Genomic DNA, 25,197 nt, shown 5'->3' on the forward strand with positions numbered 1-25,197 from the left:
CAAAGATCTCAAATTTTGATTTATCGGTCCATAAGACCTTCTTCCAGTTTTCAGTAGGTCACTGGTGGTGGTTCATGGCCCAGGCAAGCTTCTTTTTTTTCTTTTAACAACAATGGATTTCTTACAGCCATTGATCTGTCAAAACTGCAGCTCAAAGTCTTCTCTTTACAGTTGGAACTTGCTTACTTAGATCAGTGTTAAGCTGTGCTTAAAGCCATTGTCCCGTGAGTCACCTGTCAGGCCTCGTATACACGACCGAGTTTCTCGGCAAAAACCAGCAAGAAACTTGCTGGGAGATATTTTTTTTGCCGAGGAAACCGGTCGTGTGTACATTTTCATCGAGGAAACTGTCGAGAAACTCGACGAGCCAAAAAGATCTCTATTTCCTTGACGAGAGTCTCAAATTGGCTCGTCAAGTTCCTCGACGGGCTGGTTTTCGACGAGAAACTCGAGCGTGTGTATGCTAAGAAACCCGCGCTTGCTCAGAATAAAGTATGAGATGGGAGTAAAAGTAGCATTTGTAATGGAGATAACACATTTTTCAAGCTGTAACAGACTGAAAAGTGCAAATCGTCTCTTAACAAACTTTTACTTAACACGCAAACACATGAGATTAGCAAAACCAGCCCCAAGAGTTTAGCCAGTGGAATCGAACTTCCTCTGCCGTTGTATGTGTTGTATGTCACTGCGTTTGAGAACGAGGAGATTTTGTCTTGACAGTGTGTACGTAAAGCAAGCTTGTCGAGTTCCTCGACAAGCCTAACAAGGAACTCGACGAGGAAAACGATGTGTTTTGCCCGACGAGTAACTCGGTCATGTGTACGAGGCCTTACCCAAGCTGTTGATACTCAGAAAACTGTCTTCTGATTCTGTTGTGCCTTTGGGTCTGCCAAACTTCCTCCAGTTTCCAAGCGCCATTTCATCGTGTAGGAAACTGTACTTACTGACTGACACCTTTGCTTTCTTTTCAATTTCTCTATAGGAAAGACCTACATTTTTTTTAGCTTACTATACTACATCTTGCAATACAATACTGTCTAAATATTGCTTAAGAGGGTGTAGTAGCACAGTCTGTTTCGACACTGCATTAATACAATGTGAAAACAGAAGTGCAGCACCTAAGTGGTCAAGAATGAATATATCAATCCTATAATCAAAAACAAAAGTGTAAATAATACACTTATGACAAAAACAACCAACAAAAATGTGACTTTGAAAAGTGCATAAAAAGTCTCACAAACGTGATTCTTCTTGATAAGGAGGAACGCTCAGCACACTAAAAGTGGAGGCGACTGTGTGACATCAGCATGTAGCTCCTTCCAAACATGTTTTGTTTGCATGCTAGTGGCCATCTTAATTTCATATGCTTACATTACTTGCTAGCTGCCTAAGTATTGCACAGCAAGAGATGAGTGATGATGTTGGTCTACACATGGCTATCACAGTCTGTGGTTACAACCCATCTCCTGCTGTGAACTGCAGAAGAAAAGTATCTTGCATTGGGAGACCCTGATACGTTACCAACACCCCTGGTTTAACTAGGAAAGAGGAGAGGTTCCCCCAGGGTGGGGCTTTAACGGTAACAATGAGTAGAGAAAGTATAGGGTACAATAAAATGTATTATGAAAAAATACAAAGCAAAAAAAAATGATAAGCAACACAATTGTTTAAAAACAGGGTACGTCATTGAGTGGTGTGTATGTCCGCAGGGATGAGTTCAGGCCCTACGCGTTTCAGGAGATCCGTCCCTTCTTCAGGGGCCAGAGTCCATGCGACAATTATACTGTATGCAGTAAAGAATTATAATACAACAAATTAACATGTATTCATAAATCAGAAAGAAAAGCAAAAATCTAAAATCTACACATTACATTAGACACATACCCATCACCACGTATGTAGACCAAAAGGACCGAAGAGCACCACAGTACCAATTCCCTAAGGTGGATAGGGAGCCAACCGAGAGGACACGGAGACGTGTCCCAGAACTCCTGACGGCAGACCCTAGGCGGGCAGAAGGAAGTGTGGAAAAAAGACCACACAGCTCCTAAAAAGTAGAGAAAATGATTGCAGTATGGCAAAAAAATGACATAGCTAATGTCAATGTACATCAATATCATTTATATAAGTGCACCAGAATAGGGGGAGTATATACCTGTGATGGAACTTAGATTGCTTGAAGTAATACACGGAAGCAGTCAAAGGGTCCCATGGATGTGGTCCCAAATATTTAAGGAATAGTCGGGCACCCAGGGGAGGAGAGAACCAAACTAAGGTCTATTTGAATATCGAGCTCCTAGAAAGCATCAAACAGGGGAGGGAAGGAAGAAATGAAAGAATAGAAGTAAAGGGTTAAGGACGGTGCATACAGAGTTGATGCTGAATAAGAAATGGATAGACAGCCCGTAGTAATTGCATACCTGCAAGACAGCAGAGGGTAAGACCCAAATAGAATTAATTATGTGGGTAGGACTCCTAAAAAATGGAAAAAAGGGTTTGGTATGAATGAGGTAATGAAGGGTTAACATTGATACTGAACGTAAAATAGACTGGAAGACCATAAGTGGCCACATACCTGCAAATAAGCAGGGAGTGAGCCAGGGACCGTCCCAGAGGTTCAGATAGACAGCAGTGTAATCACACAAATTGTCCAACTATGTAGGAAACATAAAAGTATTCGAGTCATTAGGGGGAGAGCTTAAAAGATAAAGCCCAGCAAGTCTCCATAGTGAAAAGCATAAAGCAGGCTTACCATACAGGAGGGATGTTGGTAGGTGACAGCAGACAGCCGGCGCTTGTGCTAGTGCGGCCGCAGAGGGAAATAAATAGCTGCCTAATGATAAGGGGAGGGACAGGGGAAACAACTCCCCCTTAATTAGATTGGCGCTGAGTGACAGGTGAAACAACGCCCCCTTGATTCGATTGGCGCTGAGTAACATGTAGCGCCGTATGGATTCGATTGGCGCTGAGTATGCCCCCTCGTACGTCCCCTTGATTCAATTGGCGCTGAGTGAACATGTAGCGCCGTATAGACTGGCGATTGTATGTGGGGAATAGTGGGCGGGCTTGTGGGCGGCGAGTCCCGGCGTGTGACGTCACCACGCCCCTCCGAGCAGCAGACCGCCCAATAAAGGCGGAACGCTAACACGGAGGCAGGGGGGAGTGCCTATAATCGTAGGGGAACGCCCAGCACGTACATAACGTGAAGGAGTGCACGCCTTGTGGAAAAAATACACACAGGGGTGGCGTTTACTGACGGAGAGCATTGTCATAGCAACTGAGCAGGGTACAAACGTGGGGCTGTTAGAAAGGCAGGCAAAGGCATGTTAGATAAAGGGTAATAGAGGCTGGATGATGGCTAGTAAGGAGGGGTAAGGAGATTATTATCATATAAAAGGTGGCTGATTAGATTACAGCATTGGCCAGGTAATGTAGTAAATAAAAATAAAAACACTAATAATAGAAAGCCCAGAAAGAGGGTCCAGGGAGGACGGGTGAAGATGGCGATTGTCCCATCTAGGGGGAAAAAACACGTTTCTCCCAACAGATGGGGAAGAAAATCACCACGCTAGATCCGATTCCCTGCTGGCGCTGAAGAGGACCCGAAAGGTCGCAGACCACAAGTGGTATGGACCCAGGTCTCACGTATGCCAACCCCCAGGGGACTCCTGGAGGCAGGCATACGTGCGCCAGGCCTAAGGAGAACAAAAACACCCTGTCCCCCACGAGAAATAAGGGTGGAGAGAACAGGGGGGGTGGCGTTGGCACCCGTGGTGCAGCTAAGGTCCGAGTGGCCCACAACAAAGGGAGGGGGGGGGGAAAGGAGAGACAAAACATACAAGAATGGTCCAAATTGGAAATTGATGTACAGGAAACATTTCACATAAAATGAACCGCGACATATGAGGGCGACACTATTCGTAAAATGTAAGGGCAGCGACATGGTCGCAATTGTGGTAATACATGAACAGTGAATAACAGTGAGCGCCCCTAAGCATGATTGGGGAAGACCTGTAGAAAAACACAACCTCTAAGAAAGGCCCGAGCCCACGGTATGGACAAAACCAAACCAAAGAATACCTCAATGATGTCGAGGATCGTGGCAATGAATCTTAATCTTTCTCACAGCCACCGGATGCAAAACCCTCCAGGAAAGGTCTGAAACTAATCAGGTCATTGAGACCTGGGGGGATATTTGCATCAAGGTTGGCGATCCAGCGAGTTTCATGTTGAAGGAGTATTTTGTTCCAGTCACCACCCCTAGTGTTTGGATGGATTCTGTCCAAAATCAGAAAATTGGCTCCCAAAAACTTGCCTCCGTGGTGCAGCAAAATGTGCCTACCTAGTGGCAAATTTGGGTTAGCTGTTTTCATTGAGTGAAGGTGTCTTTGGGCACGTATGTGAAATGATAATTTGGTTTTGCCGATGTAAAACCTGTCACAGCTGCAGGTAAGTAAATATACCACCCCTGCAGTTTTGCAATTAGCAAAATGTCGAGGCCGGTATGGTCGACCATTGGGTAGAGCGACATTGGCTTTGGTGTTCATGTATCGACAAATAGAGCACCCCCCACAGGTGAAGGTCCCACAGCGTCTACAGGGGTCCTTCCTGAAGGTGCCCCTGAATTCGCTGGAGACCAGTTGGTCCCTGAGGGAGGATGCCCGCCGATACGTGATTGCAGGTTCTGTTGGTACAAAGGGGCTCAGGTTCGGGTCAACAGATAAGAGATGCCAAAAATTTTTTATGATTGACCTGACTTGTTGATGCTGGCCATGGTATTTGGTGATAATCCTGAGGGTATCGCTCGTGGTCTTTTTTTGTTGGTTAGGCTTAAATAACAGGTTAGTTCTGGTCTGTCCGTCTGCGCATTTAAAAGATTTTTTTAGAGATTTCTTGGAGTATCCTCTTGAAAGGAGTCTATCTCTCAATGCAGCGGCTTCGGATAGGAAGACCTCCTGATTTGAGCAATTGCGCTTGAGGCGCAAGTATTGGCTGTAAGGGATTGATTTTATGAGTGCTGCCGGATGGGCACTAGTAGCGTGCAACACTGTGTTGCCCGCTGTGGGTTTTCTGTATAAACCAGTGGAGAGGCCACCCTCAGGGTTTTTTGTTAGGAGCACGTCCAAAAATGCAATTTCGGAATTGCTGCTGGATACCGTGAACTTCAAGTTGAAGTCATTAGAGTTCATGGTAGACATGAACAGTTCCAGCTCGGTAACGGACCCCTCCCACAGCATGAGGATATCATCAATGTATCAAAACCACGCCGATACATGATGAATCCACGGCTTGGCACCCCTGCTGTGCGGCCATGCCTGTGTGTCCTCTCCCGGCTCCTCCATCCACCCAGCCGACAATTCATCAGCAGGACAGGGGGCAGGATGATCTGCAGATTGGAATGGAGGGCTCCTCCCACCCCCTGCCCTGCAGATAGGATGACATCGTCTGCCAGGCTGGTGGGCGGAGGAGCAGGGAGAGGCCACACGGACTGTTAACAGTCTCTACCCCGCAGGTAGGAGTCCTGAGTAGGGGAGACAAAGATTAATGTTAGAGAGGAAAGGAGGGGAGGTAGCAGACTGCAGGGGCACTGTAATCTTAAGGGGGGCTGTGATGTAAAGGGGGCACTGTAATATAAAGGGCACTGCACTGTAAAGGGGAAATGTTACTGTACAGCACTCTTTACATGAAAGTGCCTCCTTTACAGTGAAGTCCCCTTGGGGAAATTTACAGTGCTGTCCATAGGAAAATTGCCTGTCATGAAACTGGTGCCTGGAGCCAAAAAGGTTGGGGACTGCTGACCTCTTTAATTTTGGGAGCTAAGCTGGGTTGGGCCTGGTCAATACTTGGATGGGAGCCTGCCTTACCTTACTTGCTAGCTGCATAAATATTCTCCTTAGCACTGACTATTCCTTTTGAGTTTACTGCATTTATACAGAAAGAGAGCTTGTAAGTAATCAACAAAAGTTGTGACATCGGCAGGAATTGTGAGCATACATTTTCAAGGCTTAATGCAGAACAACTGAGTTGCTATATCTTCCCTGAAAATAGCCCTTTTTTGTATAACTCTGAAATGTACATTATTTTTCATTTTTTTTTAACCTAAACTTTTTTCCACCGCAGTTTACTACTCACCTTTGTACCATTTCAGGCTTTTACTGGACTTGAACTGGAAAAACGGGGGTGTTCTAAATCTTGTGACCGGTAGTGTATGTGCCAGTTTTTGTCAATTTAAACCACAGAGAATGCATATATTAATCAGAAGGTCAATATACAATGTGAATACATCTCTAACAATTGCAGCTGGAATGCATAAACTTTTAACATTTACATTGTTGCCAGACAATAGTCATTGATTAGTAAAATGAAAAAAGGATGAATTCAGCAATACATTCATTTTTATAAATGCCTTGAGAAGAAGTGCGGATTCATCAATTTAGTTATGAAATTTCAGATCAAGCATGTAAAAATTACAAGGTTAATTTAAAATGTTCTTGATATTAATTTAAAATGTAATCCAGTACAGATGAAACGATTACTGCAGTCCTACGCTTCAAGAAGCAGTGAGATATCAAGTCTTTGTAGCAATTATGAAAGTTTTTACCAATGCAAATGGATGTTTCTGAGATTTCTGATAAGCCACTGTGGTCTATGGAACTCGCGGAAGAGGTCATAGAAAATGACTGCAAATTAAAGTCAATGCTGGAGTAAACGTTTGCCTGTTCTAATGCATAACTTATCACCAGCCCCTCCTTTTACATCTGTTTATCTGACTGCCATATATAAGTGACAAGCCATATTCCTCTTCCTCCTTTCAATAAAGACCACAAACCTACTCTTCCCGGTTCCCTAACATGATCAAGCTATGGGAACTGCGTTCTGTAGCATTTGCAAGGGCGGTTTTTGCAGAATTTTTTGCTACTCTTTTATTTGTTTTATTTGGTTTAGGGTCAGCCTTAAACTGGCCAGGAACAAGTCCAAATGTCCTTCAGATTTCCTTGGCCTTTGGTCTTGGCATAGGCACCTTGATTCAGGCTTTTGGCCATGTAAGTGGTGCCCACATAAACCCAGCTGTAACCCTGGCCTTTATGGTGGGTTCTCAGATGTCCTTCTTGCGGGCCGTGTTTTATGTCGGAGCTCAGCTGCTGGGAGCTGTTTCTGGAGCAGCCATACTTCAAGACCTTACTCCTTTGGAAGCTAGAGGAAACTTATCAATAAATGGGGTGAGTTAATTAAATTGATCCTTATTTACATCGTTTTATGTAAGGGGCTTATTATCAGAGTTGGGATCCAGAGTAGCAGAAAATGCAGCCAATCTAGTACAACCAAATGTTGTGGTTCTGGTCAGCGCTCATACATTAATGAGCTGCTCCTCGACCATAGAAGTAGTTCACAAGAAGTCTTTTTAAATAGTTTTATTGTATTATTAATATTATACAGGATATATATATAGCGCCAGCAGTTTGTGCATTGCTTTTCATTATAAAGGGAGAAAGTCCAGTTGTAATACAATTCAATACAAGAGGGTTAGAAGGACGCTGCTCCTGAGAGCTTACACTCTAATAGCTAGATTCATGTAGGGGCGCACATCTTTAAGGCGGCGTAGCGTACCGTATTTACGCTACGCCGCCTTAAGTCAGAGAGGCAAGTACTGTATTCACAAACTACTTGCCTCCTAACTTACGGCGGCGTAGCGTAAATGTGGCCGTCGTAAGCGCGCCTAATTCAAATGAGGATGAGGGGGCGTGTTTTATGTTAATGGAGGGTGACCCGACGTGATTGACATTTTTTACGAATGGCGCATGCGCCGTCCGTGTACATATCCCAGTGTGTATACAGGAAAATACTGCGCAGGTCCAAAGAAACGTGAATAGTGATGAGACTATAATAATGTTAAATGAGAAATAAAGAATAAAGAAATAATAAAAATAATAAAAACACTGCTGCAGCTCATATGTCAGATAAACATAAATTGTAAATAAAAAAGGTAAAGCTGCGCTGTAAAAATGAATCAACATAAATATCAATTATGCTGTATGTGATGCACACAAACACCAGTGCAATCTAAAAAAGCAAGTGAAAAAATATGTGCAAAAGTCCATAAGAAGGATGTATCGCAGAAAATTCACAAACGTGACAGAAAGTTCTCCGAATGGGTGAAATTAGATATCCAGATGATTTTGTGAATCTGTATAGCAGATGACAGAATCCACCACCACTTATGTTCTAACTGCTTACCAAAGCAAGAAATTAGTCAGGCATATAAACACATAAGCCACTTTAAGGGATCCGGGATATGCTGTCACTCTCTCTCCAATTTCACCAGTCTTCTACATCAGACTCATCTCTCTCCATAAATATGACCCAGAGGAGAAAAACACTCCTCCCTTCCTCTGGCCAGCCGACAGGAACTACAGTAAGCTCCGCCTCCCAGGTCTCACAGCACACCGCACTGCTGTGAGACCTTTTTTAGATTGCACTGGTGTTTGTGTGCATCACATACAGCATAATTGATATTTATGTTGATTCATTTTTACAGCGCAGCTTTACCTTTTTTACATATCCCAGTGTGCATTGCTCCAAAGTACGCCGCAAGGACGTATTGGTTTCGACGTGAACGTAAATTACGTCCAGCCCTATTCACGGACGACTTACGCAAACAACGTAAAATTTTCAAATTTCGACGTGGGAACGACGGCCATACTTAACATTGACTAGGCCAGCTATTTGATGGAATAACTTTACACTGGAAAATGCCTTACGTAAATGGCGTATCTTTACTGCGACGGGCGCGCGTATGTTCGTGAATCGGCGTATCTAGGCATTTACATATTCTATGCCGAACTCAGGGGAAGCGCCACCTAGCGGCCAAAGGAAAAATTGCACCCTAAGATACGACGGCGCGTATCTTAGCTAGGTTTAAGTGTATCTCAGTTTGAGCATACACTTAAACTTAGGACGGCGCAAATTCCGAGTTAAGTTCCACGTATCTACTGATACGCCACCTAACTCTCTCTGAATCTGGCTATAATAGATTGTAATCCTAGGTCTAAAGCCACGCACACACGATCAGTCCTTCCGATGAGAACGGTCTGATGGACCGTTTTCATCGGTTAACCGATGAAGCTGACTGATGGTCCGTCGCGCCTACACACCATTGGTTAAAAAAATGATCGTGTCAGAACGCGGTGACGTAAAACACAACGACGTGCTGAAAAAACGAAGTTCAATGCTTCCAAGCATGCGTCGACTTGATTCTGAGCATGCGTAGATTTTTAATCTAAATTTAAAGCAAGTTGGCTTTTTTTAACCGATGGTTAAACAACCTATGGGGCCCACACACGATCGGTTTTGACCGATGAAAACGGTCCTCCAGACCGTTGTCCTCTGTTTAACCTATCGTGTGTACGAGGCCTTAAAACAGACCTAGCTTTAGATATTTTTTCATGACCCTTCAGGTCTGGTGTGGATTTTGGGGGGGGACCTCACACCAAAAATTAAAAGAATAAAATGGCATGAGGTCCTTCCCAAAATCCACACTAGACCCTTATCAGATCTTGCAACCCGGCAGGCCAGAAAAAAGGGTGGGGTAAACGAGTGTGTTTTGTTTAACCTCTTGACCTATGGAAAATTTTACCCCCCCCCTCATGACCAGGCCATTTTTCGCTATTTAGCACTGCGTTACTTTAAAGCCTCGTACACACGATAGGTTAACCAGAGGACAGCGGTCTGAAGGACGGTTGTCATCGGTTAACCGATGAAGCTGACTGATGGTCCGCCACGCCTACACACCATAGGTTAAATAACCGATCGTGTCAGAACGCGGTGACGTAAAACACAACGACGTGCTGAAAAAAACGAAGTTTAATGCTTCCAAGCATGCGTCGACTTGATTCTGAGCATGCGTGGATTTTTAACCGATGGTTGTACCTACTAACGATCGGTTTTGACCTATCGGTTACCAATTCATAGGTTAATTTTAAAGCAAGTTAAGGCTTTTTTTAAACCTTTGGTTAAATAACCTATGGGGCCCACACACAATCGGTTTTGACTGATGAAAACGGTCCTTCAAACCGTTGTCCTCTGGTTAACCTATCATGTGTACGAGGCCTAACTGGCAATTGCATGGTTGTGCAACACTGTACCCAAACAACATGTATATAATTTTTTGGTATTTGATCACTGCTGTGTTTTTTTTTTTTTTTTTGTAATATAAACGAAAAAAGACCGAAAATTTTGAAAATAAACAATATTTTTTACTTTCTGCTACAAAACATATCCAATAAATATATTAAAAAAAAATCGAATTTCTTCATAAATTTTGCCCAAAATATATTCTGACATGTCTTTGGTTGAAAATAAATAAATAAATCCCAATAAGTGTATATTTATTGGATTGTGGGAAAGTTATAGCTCCTACAAACTATGGTATATACAGTGTCTCAAAAAAGTGAGATATTTTTGTAAATATTGTATTATATCTTTTTATGTGACAACACTGAAGAAATTACACTTTGCTACAATGTAATGTAGTGAGTGTACAGCTCTATAACAGTGTACATTTGCTGTCCCCCCAAAATAACTCGACACACAGCCATTAATGTCTAAACCGCTGGCAACAAAAGTGAGTAAGTTCCTACTATATAGAAAAGTTAGATTTGGGCAAGGCAAATTGCCTGTCATGGTGCCACGTTTGGTGCCATATTTTATGGTTTAGAATTTGGGTGAGCCAAGATGGTTTTCATATAGGAATAGCTTGGCTCCTTATTCAAATTTTCCATTGAAATGCATGGCTGTCATGGTGCCAAGTTTGGTGCCATATTTTATAATTTATATCACTTGGCTCAGACCAAATTGAACGTTAACTATTAGAAGGATGCCCAATGAATATAAAACAAGTGGAATTTGGGTGAGCCAAGATAGTTTTCATATAGGAATAGCTCAGCTTCTTATTTGGAATTTCCCATTGAAATGCTGTCAGGGTGCCATATTTTATGATTTATATCACTTGGCACTTGGCGAAGGATGCCAAATTATATAAAACAAGTCACATCTGGGTGAGCCAAGATGGTTCTCATATAGAAAAAGTTATTTATTCAGAATAACCCCTTTAAATACATGGCAGTTAGGGAGACAGAATTGTTGTTAAAGTTCACAATTTTATTACAGACTTTGCAGATGATTGCTTAATAAATAATCACTTTTGTGAATAAAGATCCATTCTGGATAAGAAGCTGGCCGAATAAGGAGACAACTTCAGCATCACAATAAAACAAAAACAACTAATGAACTGGTTACTAACTTACTGACTTTTGATGCAAATTGGAAAATGTGTGTTGCCTGGCTGTGCAGACTACAGGGGGACACAAAAATCTAAGCAGCTCCTTAGGTGGTAGCGCTACATGGAGAACCAATGTAGCTCCTCTCTAACAGGAAGTCGGGAACAGCAGCCAAAAAAAAGAAATTTGAAGATCTTGAGGAGGCTGAGAGCAAAAGAAGGGACTTTTTGAATTAAGAGTAAATGCGTAGGTAGAACCGTTTTTTTTTTTTTTTTTTTTGGAGTTTAGCATCACTTTAACTTTTCCTCTGCTGAGCACTCCCAGAGTCAAAGTTACAAAGCCAAAGCAATTTACACACTATATTGTCAAAAGTGTTGGGACATGTGCCTTTACACACACATGAACTTTAATGGCATCCCAGTCTTAGTCTGTAGGGTTCAATATTGCGTTGCCCCCCCCCCCTTTACAGCTATAACACCTTCAACTCTTCTGGAAAGGCTGTCCACAAGATTTAGGAGTGTGTCTATGGTAATGTTTGACCATTCTTCCAGAAGCGTATTTGTGAGGTCGCTCATCCATGTCTTTATGGACCTTGCTTTGTGCACTGGTGCGCAGTTATGTTGGAAATGACCAACCCCAAACTATTCCCACAAAGTTGGGAACATGAAATTGTCCAAAAGGTCTTGGTATGCTGCCACCTTATAAGTTTCCCTCACTGGAACTAAGAGACCAAGCCCAACCCCTGAAAAACAACCCCACACCATAATCCTCCCTCCACCAAATGATTTGGACCAGTGCACAATGCAAGGTCCATAAAGACATGGATGAGCAATTTTGGGGTGGAGGATCTTGACTGGTCTATACAGAGTCCCGACCTCAACCTGATAGAACACCTTTGGGATGAATTATACCAAAGACTGTGAGCCAGGCCTTCAAGCCACCATCCAGTTCTTTTTTTTTTTTTTTTTTCCCCGTTTTCAAAGCAGTTTATTGAAAGGCAGTACAGTACATAGCATGAGCCTCCAGCACAACCTGGGGCTAAAAGGTGTACATACAGTTCAGAGACTAAAGTAACAAAATTGTCAAAAGCAGTTTAGAGCAAGAACATCACTATACATGTAATAGGATATTTTCCCCACTTTGAGACTAAAGTCTTCAAAGGGGAGAAAACGAGAATAAGAATGCGAACAAAAAGAAATAAAATAGCACCTGGTACTGACTGCATTCCCGGCACCCCCAATGGGTTCATACTGTGCCTAAGAACCAGTGAATACGTTCAGCTCGCAAGGTGTGCCTAAAGAGAATGAGAGTGAACCCCCTGTCCCGGAATAACTGATATTTCCGAGGTCATGGGCCCATCCCAACGTAGGGATTAACCTAGCCTATTTCCATATTTTAGTGAAAGCTTGAGAATCCTGAAGAGAACCTATTTAACAAGCAGTAATCTCCAGTGTTCACTATAACATAAAAACTTAAAAAAAAAGAAACAAAGAAAAGAGAAGATAAAGTTCTCTACTGTAATCTTTTCAAGATGAAACTGCCTATCATACCTTAATATATTTATGGAGATATGTCAAGGAAAAGGAAGAGAAAAAAGGAAAGAAAGGAAACAGAGGGACAGAGGAAGACAAGATAGAAAGAGAACATAGATTAGTGTCGCCAGCTACGGACTATATGATTCGATCCATACGTCCCAATATCAAACATAGCAGCAATCCAAAAAGGATGGAGATCCCCCACCCTCCCTTATCCTTATATCATAGAGATGCCTATATATCTAGCCCAGGGTTCCCATACAGCCTCAAAAGATTTGGAAGAATTGAGTATTGTACTGACCATTTTCTCCTGGTGCATGATCCAAGAGATTTTCCTTTTGGTCTTCAGGAAAGATACAGAAGGTTGTTTCCAAGCCCCAGCCAGTGTGATCTTAGCACCAGTGAGCATGAAAGCTATCAATTTTTGAGTATATTTGGTGGCCTGGGGGACATCAACCCCCCAATAACGCTATTTGTGGAGATTTTCCCCCCGGTAACCCGGTCACCTTCCTAATGAGAGAGAACACTTTGTTCCAAAATCCCCTGATTTTAGGGCATTCCCACCAGGTGTGCAACATGGAACCCTGGGCTAGACAATTTCGGAAGCACAATGGAGATGTGGTTGGAAACATTGCAGCTAGCTTGCAGGGAACCAGATACCACCGCATTAATACTTTAAGGTTAGCTTCTATTAGAGAGATGTTGATGAGGCCCCTAGAAGCCCTTGACCCTACCTCATGCCACTTCTCCATGGTCCATGACATCTGTAGATCCCTCTCCCACGCCTCCATGTAGGAAGATTTGGATGTAGGTTCTGATAATGAATTGTAGACAATGGAAATGCCACCTCTTTGTTCTGTAAAACTGATGCACCATTTCTCATAAGGGGTAAAGTCAGGGGGATTTAGCTTATTTTTCCAGATTGAGTTAATAAATTGGGATATTCGGGAGTATCTATCTTTTTCTGTATCCGGCATTCCTAAGGTCCCCACACAATGTGCTAATGAGATCAGTCCCGATGGGGAAAGAAAGTGTCCAATCCTATAAAGTCCCTTGTCCAACCACCAGCGAAAAATTGTAGAGTCCGTATTCGGATTAAAATAGGGATTTTGAAATAGATTAGCCAAAGGTTGTATAGCAGAGGTTATGGCTGGAGACTTCCGCAAGTCATCCCAAAGCCTGAAGGCTTGAGAGAGTGTAGGGGCCATAATAGCCGGTCTCAGTTTTTGGGGACACCAAAGCAGGTCATCCAAAGAATTGTGAGGAACTGCCTGTCCCTCCATCTCCATCCAATCCGGTTTCTCTCGACCGGAATAGATAGAAGACAATTGGGCCAGCCGAGCTGCTTGATAGTAGCGAAAGAGATGTGGTAGTCCTAGACCCCCTTTAGTTATGGGCCCATATAAAACATTTTGGGGCAACCTGTATCCTCTACCACCCCAAACAAACTTTAGCACTTTTCCCTGGAATTTTTTAAGTTGCACTTTCTTTATTGCAATGGGGAGAGATCTGAATAAATATAGCAGTCTAGGTAGGAGCGTCATTTTAACTGAATTAATTCTCCCTAGCCAAGATATTTTGTGAGTGGCCCATGTTTTTAGGTCCATTTCGAGTTTGCGGTACATAGGAGGAAAGTTAGCCTGATAAAGATTTTCAAATCTATTAGTTAGATTTATCCCAAGGTAGCGAATAGAAGAAACAGCCCACTGGAATTTGAACGAGGCCTTCAGATTCTCTACCACTGTGGATTGCAAATTTATGTTTAAAGCATGTGATTTGTTCATATTCACTCGCAATCCCGAGACATGTCCGAAAGATTCAAGTACTTTGCAAATGGCCGTCAAGGAGGTATTTGGGGAGGTAACAAAAAGGAGACAATCGTCAGCAAACAATGCACACTTGTGAGTGTGCTGTCCGCAACAAACCCCAGTAATATCTTGATTGGATCTAATGGCAATGGCCAAGGTTTCTATTGCCAATGCAAAAATCACCGGTGACAGGGGGCAACCCTGTCTGGTCCCTCTTCTAATCTGTATCGGATCTGAGAAGTATCCCTGTAGTTTGACCTTCGCCTGTGGTCCTGAATATAAGGAACGCAGTATACCCAGAAAACTCTCTCCAAACCCCCACCTCCTTAAAACCTCAAATAAGTATGGCCACGATATGGAGTCGAAGGCCTTCTGAAGGTCCAGTGAAAGGAGCATACCCTCCTGGGGATGACCTCCATCCCACCCCGACTGCAATAGTGAAACCACATCAATCGCCCGCCTGATCTGGTCTGGGCCCTGTCTCCCCGGTATGAAACCTACTTGATCTCTATGTATATAATGGGAGATGAACGAATTTATTCTGTTAGCCAAAATTTTTGTAAGAATTTTCATGTCGTTATTGATCAACGAGATGGGTCTATAATTTTCAACTAATTCCGGGTCCTTATCAGGCTTGGGGATAACAGATATGAACGCCTCGTTCAAATGAGGGTGCAGGTCCTCCCCCGTTCTTTTGGAGTTGAAAAACCTTGTAAGGTAAGGGGCAAGGGTATCGGCAAAGTTTTTATAATAAGGGTTTGAAAAGCCATCCGGCCCTGGGGCCGAACCGCCCTTCAAGTTCTTGATCACCTCCAATGTTTCCCTCACGGAGATAGGAGCCTCCATGAGTTCCACATGCTCCCTGTGAAGGCTAGGAATAGGTAGCTTGGCAATATATGTCTGAATCTCAGGAATCCCAGCTGAGTCACCGGACTGGTAAAGTGTAGAGTAGAAACCTTGGAAGGTTTTAAGTATGCTTTCAGGGTTGAGGGTTGTAGTCCCCTCCCGAGTTTTAAGAATGTGCGATAAGTCGGTGATAGTTTGGTGGCCAGCATAGTGCCCATTCGATCCTTATGTTGGTAAAATTTTGCTCCGCTCCAACCCAGGGACCCTTCAGCCCTTACGGTAAGCGCTAGATTAAGAGCAAGTCTAGCGGCTTCCAACTGGGAAGTCGTAATTGTTGTTTGTTTTTTTTTGTGCTTTTTGCATAGTTCTGAAAATTCCTTGTCTAATTTTTAAATTTCCAAAGCTTTGGCCTTTTTCAGTTTAGCAGCAATTTGTATCAGCTTACCTCGGATCGAGGCTTTATGCGCGGCCCACAAAGTCTCAGCTGAGATCCCTTCTACATCATTTAAGCTAAAGTATTCCAGTAATGCTTTCTCAATGTCCATGATAACATTTGGGTTTTTAAGGAGGGTTTCGTTAAGGCGCCAATGAAATTGACGATAGTCGCTTGTCCGACCTCGCAGGGAACAGATCACCATTGAGTGGTCGGAGAGAGACGTATCCTTTATAAGTGCTTTAGTGACCAGAGGGACATGCCTCGAGGTAACAAGGATGTGGTCTATCCTTGAGTAGGAGCGATGAGGGTTGGAGAAATGAGTATAATCCCTTTTAGAGGGATTAAATTCCCTCCAGACATCCACAAGACCTCGTTGGAAAACCAGCTTTGCTAAGTGTGAACTAATCCTAGTAGGGCGGGTTAATTGTGATGATAAAGGTCTGGACTTATCAAGACTTTGATCGAAAGCCACATTGGAGTCTCCCCCAAATATGACTATCCCCTCCAGTAGCGAATCTAAAGTGTTAAACATAGCTTGAAAAAATTTAAGTTGGCCTCTATTAGGAGTAAAATAATAGTACTACAGCGCTAATTAAATAACAAAAATATAGAGCATTAAAAAAAATTAAAAAAATTACCAAATAATAAACGCAGCAAAAAGTGTGATGTAGGTCAAACAAAAATAGTGCAATGTATATATATAATATTTTGCGCTGAATATTAACTTAGATAATATAATATATTTTATCTTTTATACATATTCCTCTCTTTATCTTATATTTTAAATTTTAAATTTTAATTCCAAATGGTATGTTGTTACTCTCAATTGTAATTTTATATAAATGTATTTTATATATATTTTTATATTTTAACTATATTTTCTTATTGTTTAATGTAGTGCAGCATTTGCTGGAGTTTTTTAAAAAGTGCTGTATTTACTGTGGCCACTAGAGGCTGCTATGCATATAAGCATATCCTCAGTTTAATAATGCCACCGGATGTTCTTGGATGTCAAATTTCTAAATGATGTTTTTAAGTATTATTCTTTGTATTAAATTGCTTACATGCACTATGTTTATGAACAGTGTATGATCCATCCTTTTGTGCCTGCAATGATGTGAGATGTCAAATACTCCCTCACTACCAATCCCGTCTCTGCCTGATTCCCACGCTGACTATAAATAACATCAGCTGAGAGCGGACAGGCAGTGACCCATGACTAAGTCAAGTGACCATTGACGTAACGCGTGGGGGAGGAGTTACGAGCGGGACGGATCTAGGATTCGAATGAGGAGAGGAAAGATCATATAAGCTGAGCGGCTTAATGAAGGATCGGTGCATTGTTGCTATATGCGGTTTTTAATCGGTGGATTCGTGAGTGTGTCATTGCTAGAGACCATCTATCTTGTATTGTGTTTAATACTCAGCTGCGCTATGAGAGTTTCTCTCTTTTGTTTTCCATGAGCTGTGGTTAATGTGGAAGAGGCGTTCTACTTGTGAAGCAGGAGCACGTTGTTTGTGATCACATTACACCTTCCTTAATCATCACACTGATCTGGGTGTTGTTCCTAGGAGAACCACTGGTGCATATCTATGCAATTGGACTTTATTTGTATCTATTTGCCTATCAATTGATATTTGATAGTTTCTCAATCACTTATAAGCACCTCTATTAGGAGTGTAGTAAGATACAAAAGAAAAGAGTTGTTCATCTAACCACCCCTTCACTAGAATAAATCTGCCGTCTGGGTCCCTGTGTACCAACTGCGATTTAAATTTGCAAGATTTAGCGAAAAGAACTGCGACCCCTCTAGTCTTATCCTCAGCATTTGCCAGGAAGAATTGTGGGTAATGAGTGTGGATGAACGAGGGGGAGTAACTTGCAGGAAAATGGGTTTCTTGTAGAAGAAGTACTCCCAATTTTTGTGAACGATAGGATTGGAACACTTTCTTGCGTTTGACCGGGGAATTCAGGCCCTGGACGTTGTGGGACACCACTCTAAGGAGTGGAGACGGAATGGTATTACGTGGCATAACCATTGGAATACAAAATCATATCGAAGCTGTGAGAACTTACCCCGGACGGTAGGAGGCGTGGGATCCGAGAGCAGACGGTACCAGTGGGACCATACCCCAGAGGAGGGCATGGAAGGTGCTGTGTCCGTAGACTGGCGACAATAGAAGACAGACTAGAAGAACAGGAAAGACGAAGAAAAATGCATATAATAAAGCATATTAAATGATACCGGCGAGAGTGGTGGGGGAAAATCCCCAACCCCCTCCCGCCAAACAAAACATTCACATAGCCCAAGTTAAGGGCTACCAGTCCAACTCCCGACTGCGAAGTATCCACAGTCGAAGGTCGGACGTGGGCACAAGGCATCTGCCCCGGCCATAGCCATCCCTGAGAGGAATAAGGCTCATAAAATTATCGTAGTTATGTAAATCCAGAAAAACTGTAACATTGTAGAACTTGTAGAACGAGGGCAGCCGGAGCCCTTGGATCAGGAATAGATCTAAATCAAACACGGCAACATGTAATTCTAGAAAACTAGCATATTGCTAATTTTGCATCTATGTTCAATGACCATGAGTCAATGATAACTAAACTAGGGGTCTGAGAGGGCCAAAAATAAGTGTAGATGTTATCAAAAAATACCAAAGGAGTATTTATCTCAGACTTTCTCACCATACTGGAACAATCATGAACTTATATAAGTAGCATAGTAGCACTGAAATGTCAAAAAAAGAAAAACAGATAATGATAAGACTTGCAAAAATCGATCCTGAGGAGGAGCAAAAGTAAACGGAATTGGTTGAACATGTTTAGGACCAAGTAGTCCAGAGTTTCCCCAATGATGTTGGGAACTCCCGGCAGAGGAGCCCCCATAAGGGGCATCTCAGGTAACCTTAGAAGGAAAGCAGGTGTGTTGACATGAAAAAGTCAAGTCACGGCTGATTCTTTTATGCGTCTGCTTTTGTTAGATTTCCATGGCGGAGAAATAGGGCTAGTGGGAGTAGGCCGTTTAGACGATCCTGTCTGTGGGATGGAAGTGTCCATTGCTGGATCCAACGAAATGAGCTTCAGGGACAATAGGATCTTTTCCCCCTCAGCTAGGGATGTGAAGCAATAATTTTTTCCATTAAGTGAAAATTTCAGGGCAAATGGAAAGGCCCACCAGTACCGAATTTCCTTTTGTGACAGAACAGATAGCAGGGGCTTCAGGGTCCTGCGCCTTTGGATGGTTAGAGGGGATATGTCTGCGAAAATTTGAATGTTGAATCCTTGAAACAAAATGGAAGGATGTTGACGTGAGGCTTTCATTACTTCCTCTTTTACTGAGTAGTAATGTGGTTTCACTACAATGTCTCTGGGTGAGCCGTCCTTCCTGAGAGGGCCTAAGGACCTGTGTGCCCTGTCCAATTCTAATTTATGACCATTAATTGACGGCAAAAGGTGCTTTAAGAGGTCCTGAACTGCTGTGGGAACATCCAAAATGGATTCAGGGAGCCCCCTGACCCTAAAATTCTCTCTCCTCGAACGATTTTCGAGGTCGTCGATTCTGTTCAAAGCAGTGTCAAGTTGTTCTTGTAAAGATTGTATGTGGTCAGTGTTCTGGTTAGCCCTGGAGACAGTGATATCCAACTTTTGCTCTATCACCTCCATTCTGGAACCAAGGTTTTGAAAATCGGATCTAATATCATTAGTTATCTTATTAGCAGTAGTGGCTAGGCCCCTTTCCAGCAATTCAGATAGTTTTAAGAAAAGTTCCCCTGCGTTTTGAGGCATAATGGGTTCCTGGCTGCCTGAGGAGAAAATGGCACCTGAGGGGGACAGAGCGGCTCCCATATGGGTATTATGAGGGACAGAGTGCTGCTGTAATGGGTTCCCTTTATGAGGCTCTGAGGCAGCAGGTGAGAGGGACAAGAGGAGAGGAGCTCCATGTGCAGCCATTTCAGCATAGGAGACCGGGTTCTGGGATGCAGCCTGTCTGCCTTCCTGCTTTCCCCCAGCGTTAGCATCTGTTACCTGAGGTGCGGTCGCCATTTTGGATTCAACCGAGACCTCCGTCGGCGTGTAACTTGTCCTCCGGTCCCGCCGGACAGAGCTGCTGTGCATGGGCTAATAGCCCTGAGGTTCCCCGAGGTGTACAACCAAAGATTCGGCTGCCGGCTTCACTCGTCCGAGGCTAGGGCGGCGGAATGGCCGAGGCAGTGCGGAGCTCCGAGCTTAAGCCGCCATCACGGGAGCCTCCGCCCAACATCCAGTTCTTGACTTCACTCATGCTGGTGGGTACCAGCTCCTTAACAAGCAGCAGACATCTCATACATTTCTTAAATCTTGCATTCCCGGATCAGTGAATTGACTTTAATGCTGTTTTATGTGGCTTTTACCAAACAGGCTTTGCTTTTTGAGGTAAATACTACGAAAGGTATAGTGACTTTACTTTTTCTGTATCGCATGTGATATTTGGGGAAAATATGTGTCACATGACCCAAATCCCTCATGCAATATGCTTTAGTGAATTGAACCCAAGAGAACACCTTTGGGATGAATTAAAGCTGAGACATGCCTTCTCGTCCAACATCAGTGCTTGACCTCACAAATGCGCTCCTGGACACACTTCTAAACCTTGTGGACAGCCTTCCCAGAAGAGTTGAAGCTGTTATAGCTGCAAAGGGTGGGCCAACTCAATATTGAACCCTACGGACTAAGACTGGGATGCCATTAAAGTTCATGTGCGTGTAAAGGCAGGCGTCCCAATACTTTTGGTAATATAGTGTGTGTGTGTATATATATATATATATATATATATATATATATATATATATACAATTTTTTATTTTTTTTTAAATCGTAAAGAGGTTTATACTTACCTGCCATGTGAAAAATTGCACAGAGCTGCCCTGATCCTTCTTTTCTGGAGTTCCCTGCCAGTGCCCCTGGTTCCTCCTTTACTTGGTGCCTCATCATAGGAAGCTACTTCATATTGTGGCACACCTGCAGGCTCGATCCCAAGCTGCGCTGTCAACATCCATTGACTCAGATAATGCAGCTTGGCCCCACCCCCCACTCCCTCCTCACAGAATGTGATTGACAGCAACAGGAGCCAATGGCTGGTGTTTCTCTCAGCAGAGCCTGTGAGTGCAGGAAGAGCCTCTGAGGCCTCGTACACACGGCCGAGGAACTCGACGTGCCAAACACGTCGAGTTCCTCGGCGAGTTCAGCCCTGAAGCCGCCGAGGAGCTCGGTGGGCCGAGTTCTCCCATAGAACAACGAGAAAATAGAGAACATGTTCTCTATTTTCTCGACGAGTTCCTCGGCGGCTCCATCGGGCTGAAAGTGTACACACGACAGAGTTTCTCGGCAGAATCCGGCTCTGACCGAGTTTCTCGCTGAATTCTGCCGAGAAACTCTGTCGTGTGTACGAGGCCTGACAGATAGGCACAGTGCTGGATCCAGTGGGGACTCGGGTAAGTATAAAGGGGGAAGAGGGGGTGAGGGGGCAATATTAATACTGGAACTTTCTTTACCTTAAGGAATGCATTAAGGTAAACAAATGTTTAGACTTTATAATCACTTTAGGAAACTTTTAGAGAATTAGCTCAGCTCACTCCTGAATTCTTTATATACACAAATAAAACAGGCTGATAGCCATGGGGAACGATCTGTAATGTAGAAGGCAGAACAAAACACGAAACAACCAATTTCTATAACATGAACTAACCTTCTAGACATTGATTTCAATTTTAGAAACGCTGCTTATGTGTTTGCCATGAGCGGGCGCTCTGCTCTTAGCGTCTTGTCAAGTTCGTAGGGGAGTGCTAGCTAAACTACATTTTATTAAAACAAAAAAAGATACATTCATCTTCATTTTGTACTGAGAGTTTTCTCAGAAGGGTAACAACCGAAATCTTATAAAAACAGGCTAAAAGGAAAGTTATTCCACTTTCACCTTCTACTTTATTAAAGTGGTACTAACCCCACAACCAAACAATTCAAAAAATGCAGCTTATCAGATCTTAGGTGTGGTGGCTGCATTATGCCTTGTACACACAATCGGAATTAGTTTTTCCATCGGAAATTCCGACAGACATGTTCTCTTTTTTTTTACGATGAAAAATTAAGTTCAGTGTTTCCGAGCATGCGTCTACTTGATTCTGAGCATGCATGTTTTTTTTCTCCATCGGAGTTCCATAGAGACGAACGGAATTTCCGATAGATATTTTCTTAATTGTAAAAAAAAGAGAACATGTCCGTCGGAATTTCTGATGGAAAAACTCAGATGGGGCACACACACGGTCGGAATATCCGATGAGAAAATATATCTATCGGAAATTACGTTCGTCTGTATGGAACTCCGACGGAGAAAAAAAACACGCATGCTCAGAATCAGTAGTGCTCGAAAGCACTGTACTTAATTTTTCTCGGCTCGTCGTAGTGTTGTATGTCTCCGTGTTTTGTTACAGTCAGAATTTGGTGTGACAGTGTGTATGCAAGACAGCTTGAACGGAATTCTGTCAGAAATTCCGATCGTGTGTACCGGGCATTAGTGTTCTTTTTTAAGGCTAATTCACACCACATGCATCAAAAACACATGGAAAGTAGGTTATATGGCTTCCAATGGAATGAAAAATCAAATCATCACAGAGTGGGGCTGTGGATCTGAGATATACAAATGCCACGTCGCGATAAGATTGTATGAAAAAATGGATATACACATATGTATAGAGAAAAATACACGTGTGCATAGGATGGATAATGGACTTTACAGGCGTAATAGAATTAAAAATTTATATTTATTATATAGATAAAATACAAAATTGATAAAAAACAAGTTGAATAACAAAATGCCACAATTATGGCCAGAAAATACAAACACATTGATGTGACAAACCACCTATAATTTGAAAATATGATTGTGTAAACATCGACAAAAAAGTGGGAGATTCACAACCACTCAATAGAAGATTTGAAGACCAGTAGGATTCTCAAAAAGGTGGGATGTTAACGGTGTTTAGCCCAACATGTTTCACGTTGTATGGACGCTTCTTCGGGAGCTTAACAGTAGCTTCTACAGGATGATATAATAATGACAGCAAAAATAACAATATAGGACCAGAGAGGACCTCTCTAGGTCCTCTCTGGTCCTATTTTTGGCAACTATGTGGGCACATGCGAGAGCTTCATAAATAACATATTTATAACGTGGCTATTTATTGTTTATTCTAATTGTTATTTTTGCTGTCATTATTATATCATCCTGTAGAAGCTACTGTAAAGCTCCCGAAGAAGCGTCCATACAACACGAAACATGTTGGGCTAAACACTGTTAACATCCCACCTTTTTGAGAATCCTACTGGTCTTCAAATCTTCTATTGAGTGGTTGTGAATCTCCTACTTTTTTGTCGATCTTTACACAATTATATTTTCAAATTATAGGTGGTTTGTCACATCAATGTGTTTGTATTTTCTGGCCATAATTGTGGCATTTTGTTATTCAACTTGTTTTTTATCAATTTTGTATTTTATCTATATAATAAATCTCCATTTTTAATTCTATTACGCCTGTAAAGTCCATTCTCCATCCTATGCACACGTGTATTTTTTTCTATACATATGTGTATATACATTTTTTCATACAATATGGCTTCCAATGGCATAGTTCACACCAGTGCTTACGGTTCCAGTGCGTTCCAGTTTTAGAAAAAAAAGTAGAACATGCTGCATTTTTCCTGCACTGAATGGTACTGGAACACTGTAAAACGCATCAAAAACGCACTGAAGCATGTGCAGGGCTGTGGTGTAGTTTTGAAAAGCATCATGTGCATTTTTGGGTCCAGTTCAGGTGCAAATTTAGGTTAAAATTCGCACCTGAATCGCACACTAACTGGCGAACAGAAATGCACGGCACTCCGGACTGTAAACCGCAGCCGCATATATATAAACCCAGCCTCAGGGTGGCTCCACTTTGGAGATGAAAGAGCAAAAGAGACGCCTTTGGACAGCAGCATTGTCAGTCTAGGGAGAGGAGAGTGTTAAGCCTCAAATCAAAAACCAGACGCTCGGTTGGCCAACAATCATACCGTGTTTACGAGGCTTAAGATACACTAGCAGATTTAGATAGACTTGACTAACAAACTAAAGCCACAAAGCTCTAAAAGCTTTTTACCTGCTTCCCTCCCTTCCCCCCACGTACATTTATTTCGGGAGGGCGGTCCGGGTGGGCAAAATCACAAATCTGTATGTGATTTCGTGCATGCGTTTTAGGGGGCGTGCCACTCCTGCTGTTATTGGACACAGCAAGAGCCAATAAGTGGGTCCAGTGGCTGCGATGGCCACTGCGACCCACCGATCGTTCTGTGGAGAGACGGATCAGTGGTGTGCCGATGTACACAAAGCACAAAGCTGATCTGTCAGGAAGGAAAAATGAGAGATCGTGTTTCAGCTAAGCTGAATCACAAGCTCTCATTTCCTCCAGTGTAACACTCCCCCCTACTGTTAGAAACACCTCCCAGGGAACACATTTAACCCCTTGATCGCCCCATAGTGTTAACCCCTTCTCTGCCTGGACCATTATACAGTAATCATTTCATTTTTATAGCACTGATCACTGTATTGGTGTCACTAGTCACCAAAAAGTATCACTAATGCCGCTTACACACGATTTGACATTCCGACAACAAAACCGTGAATTTTTTTTCCGACGGAATGTTGGCTCAAACTTGTCTTGCATATACACAAATGTTGTCGGAAATTCCAATCGCCAAGAACGCGGTCACGTACAACACTATGACAAGCTGAGAAAAATGAAGTTCAATGATTCAGAGGATGCGTCGAATTGATTCTGAGCATGCGTAGGATTTTTGTGCGTCGGAATTGCATACAGACGATCGGAATTTCCGACAAGAACTTTTGTTGTCGGAAAAATTGAGAACCAGCTCTCAAAAATATGTTGTTGGAAATTCCGACATCAAATGTCCGATGGAGCCTACACACCTTCTGAATATCCAAGCAAAAGCTCACCACGAACATTTGTTGTCGGAAATTCCGATCGTGTGTACGCGGCATTAGGATCAGATTTGTCCGCTAAAAATCTCAGATTGCCGCCATTACCAGTACATTTTTTTAAATAAAATAAATGTCCCTAAATCTATCCCATAGTTTGTAGATGCTATAACTTTTGCGCAATACCAATAAGCAGGGGTGGACTGACTATTCGGGCACTGCCCAAGGGCCCCATGCCACTAGGGGGCCCCATCAGGGTTGCCAGCCTCAGTAAAACCAGGGACA

The 25,197-nt window shown here is 42.8% G+C and overlaps 1 protein-coding gene across 2 annotated transcripts in view; it reads left to right on the forward strand.

Moving 5' to 3' along the window:
- Positions 1-6,820: 6,820 nt before the first annotated feature.
- The window catches only part of LOC120929069 (aquaporin-2-like), a 47,173-nt gene continuing 28,796 nt past the window's right edge, over positions 6,821-25,197 (forward strand). For both annotated transcript variants that reach the window (XM_040340265.1, XM_040340264.1), the window contains exon 1: positions 6,821-7,220. In XM_040340265.1, the coding sequence (XP_040196199.1) occupies positions 6,852-7,220 (369 nt within the window). In that variant the 5' untranslated portion in view covers positions 6,821-6,851. The remainder of the gene's footprint in view (positions 7,221-25,197) is intronic.

Source organism: Rana temporaria, chromosome 2 (genome assembly GCF_905171775.1).
Source record: "Rana temporaria chromosome 2, aRanTem1.1, whole genome shotgun sequence".
NCBI classification, from domain to species: domain Eukaryota; kingdom Metazoa; phylum Chordata; class Amphibia; order Anura; family Ranidae; genus Rana; species Rana temporaria.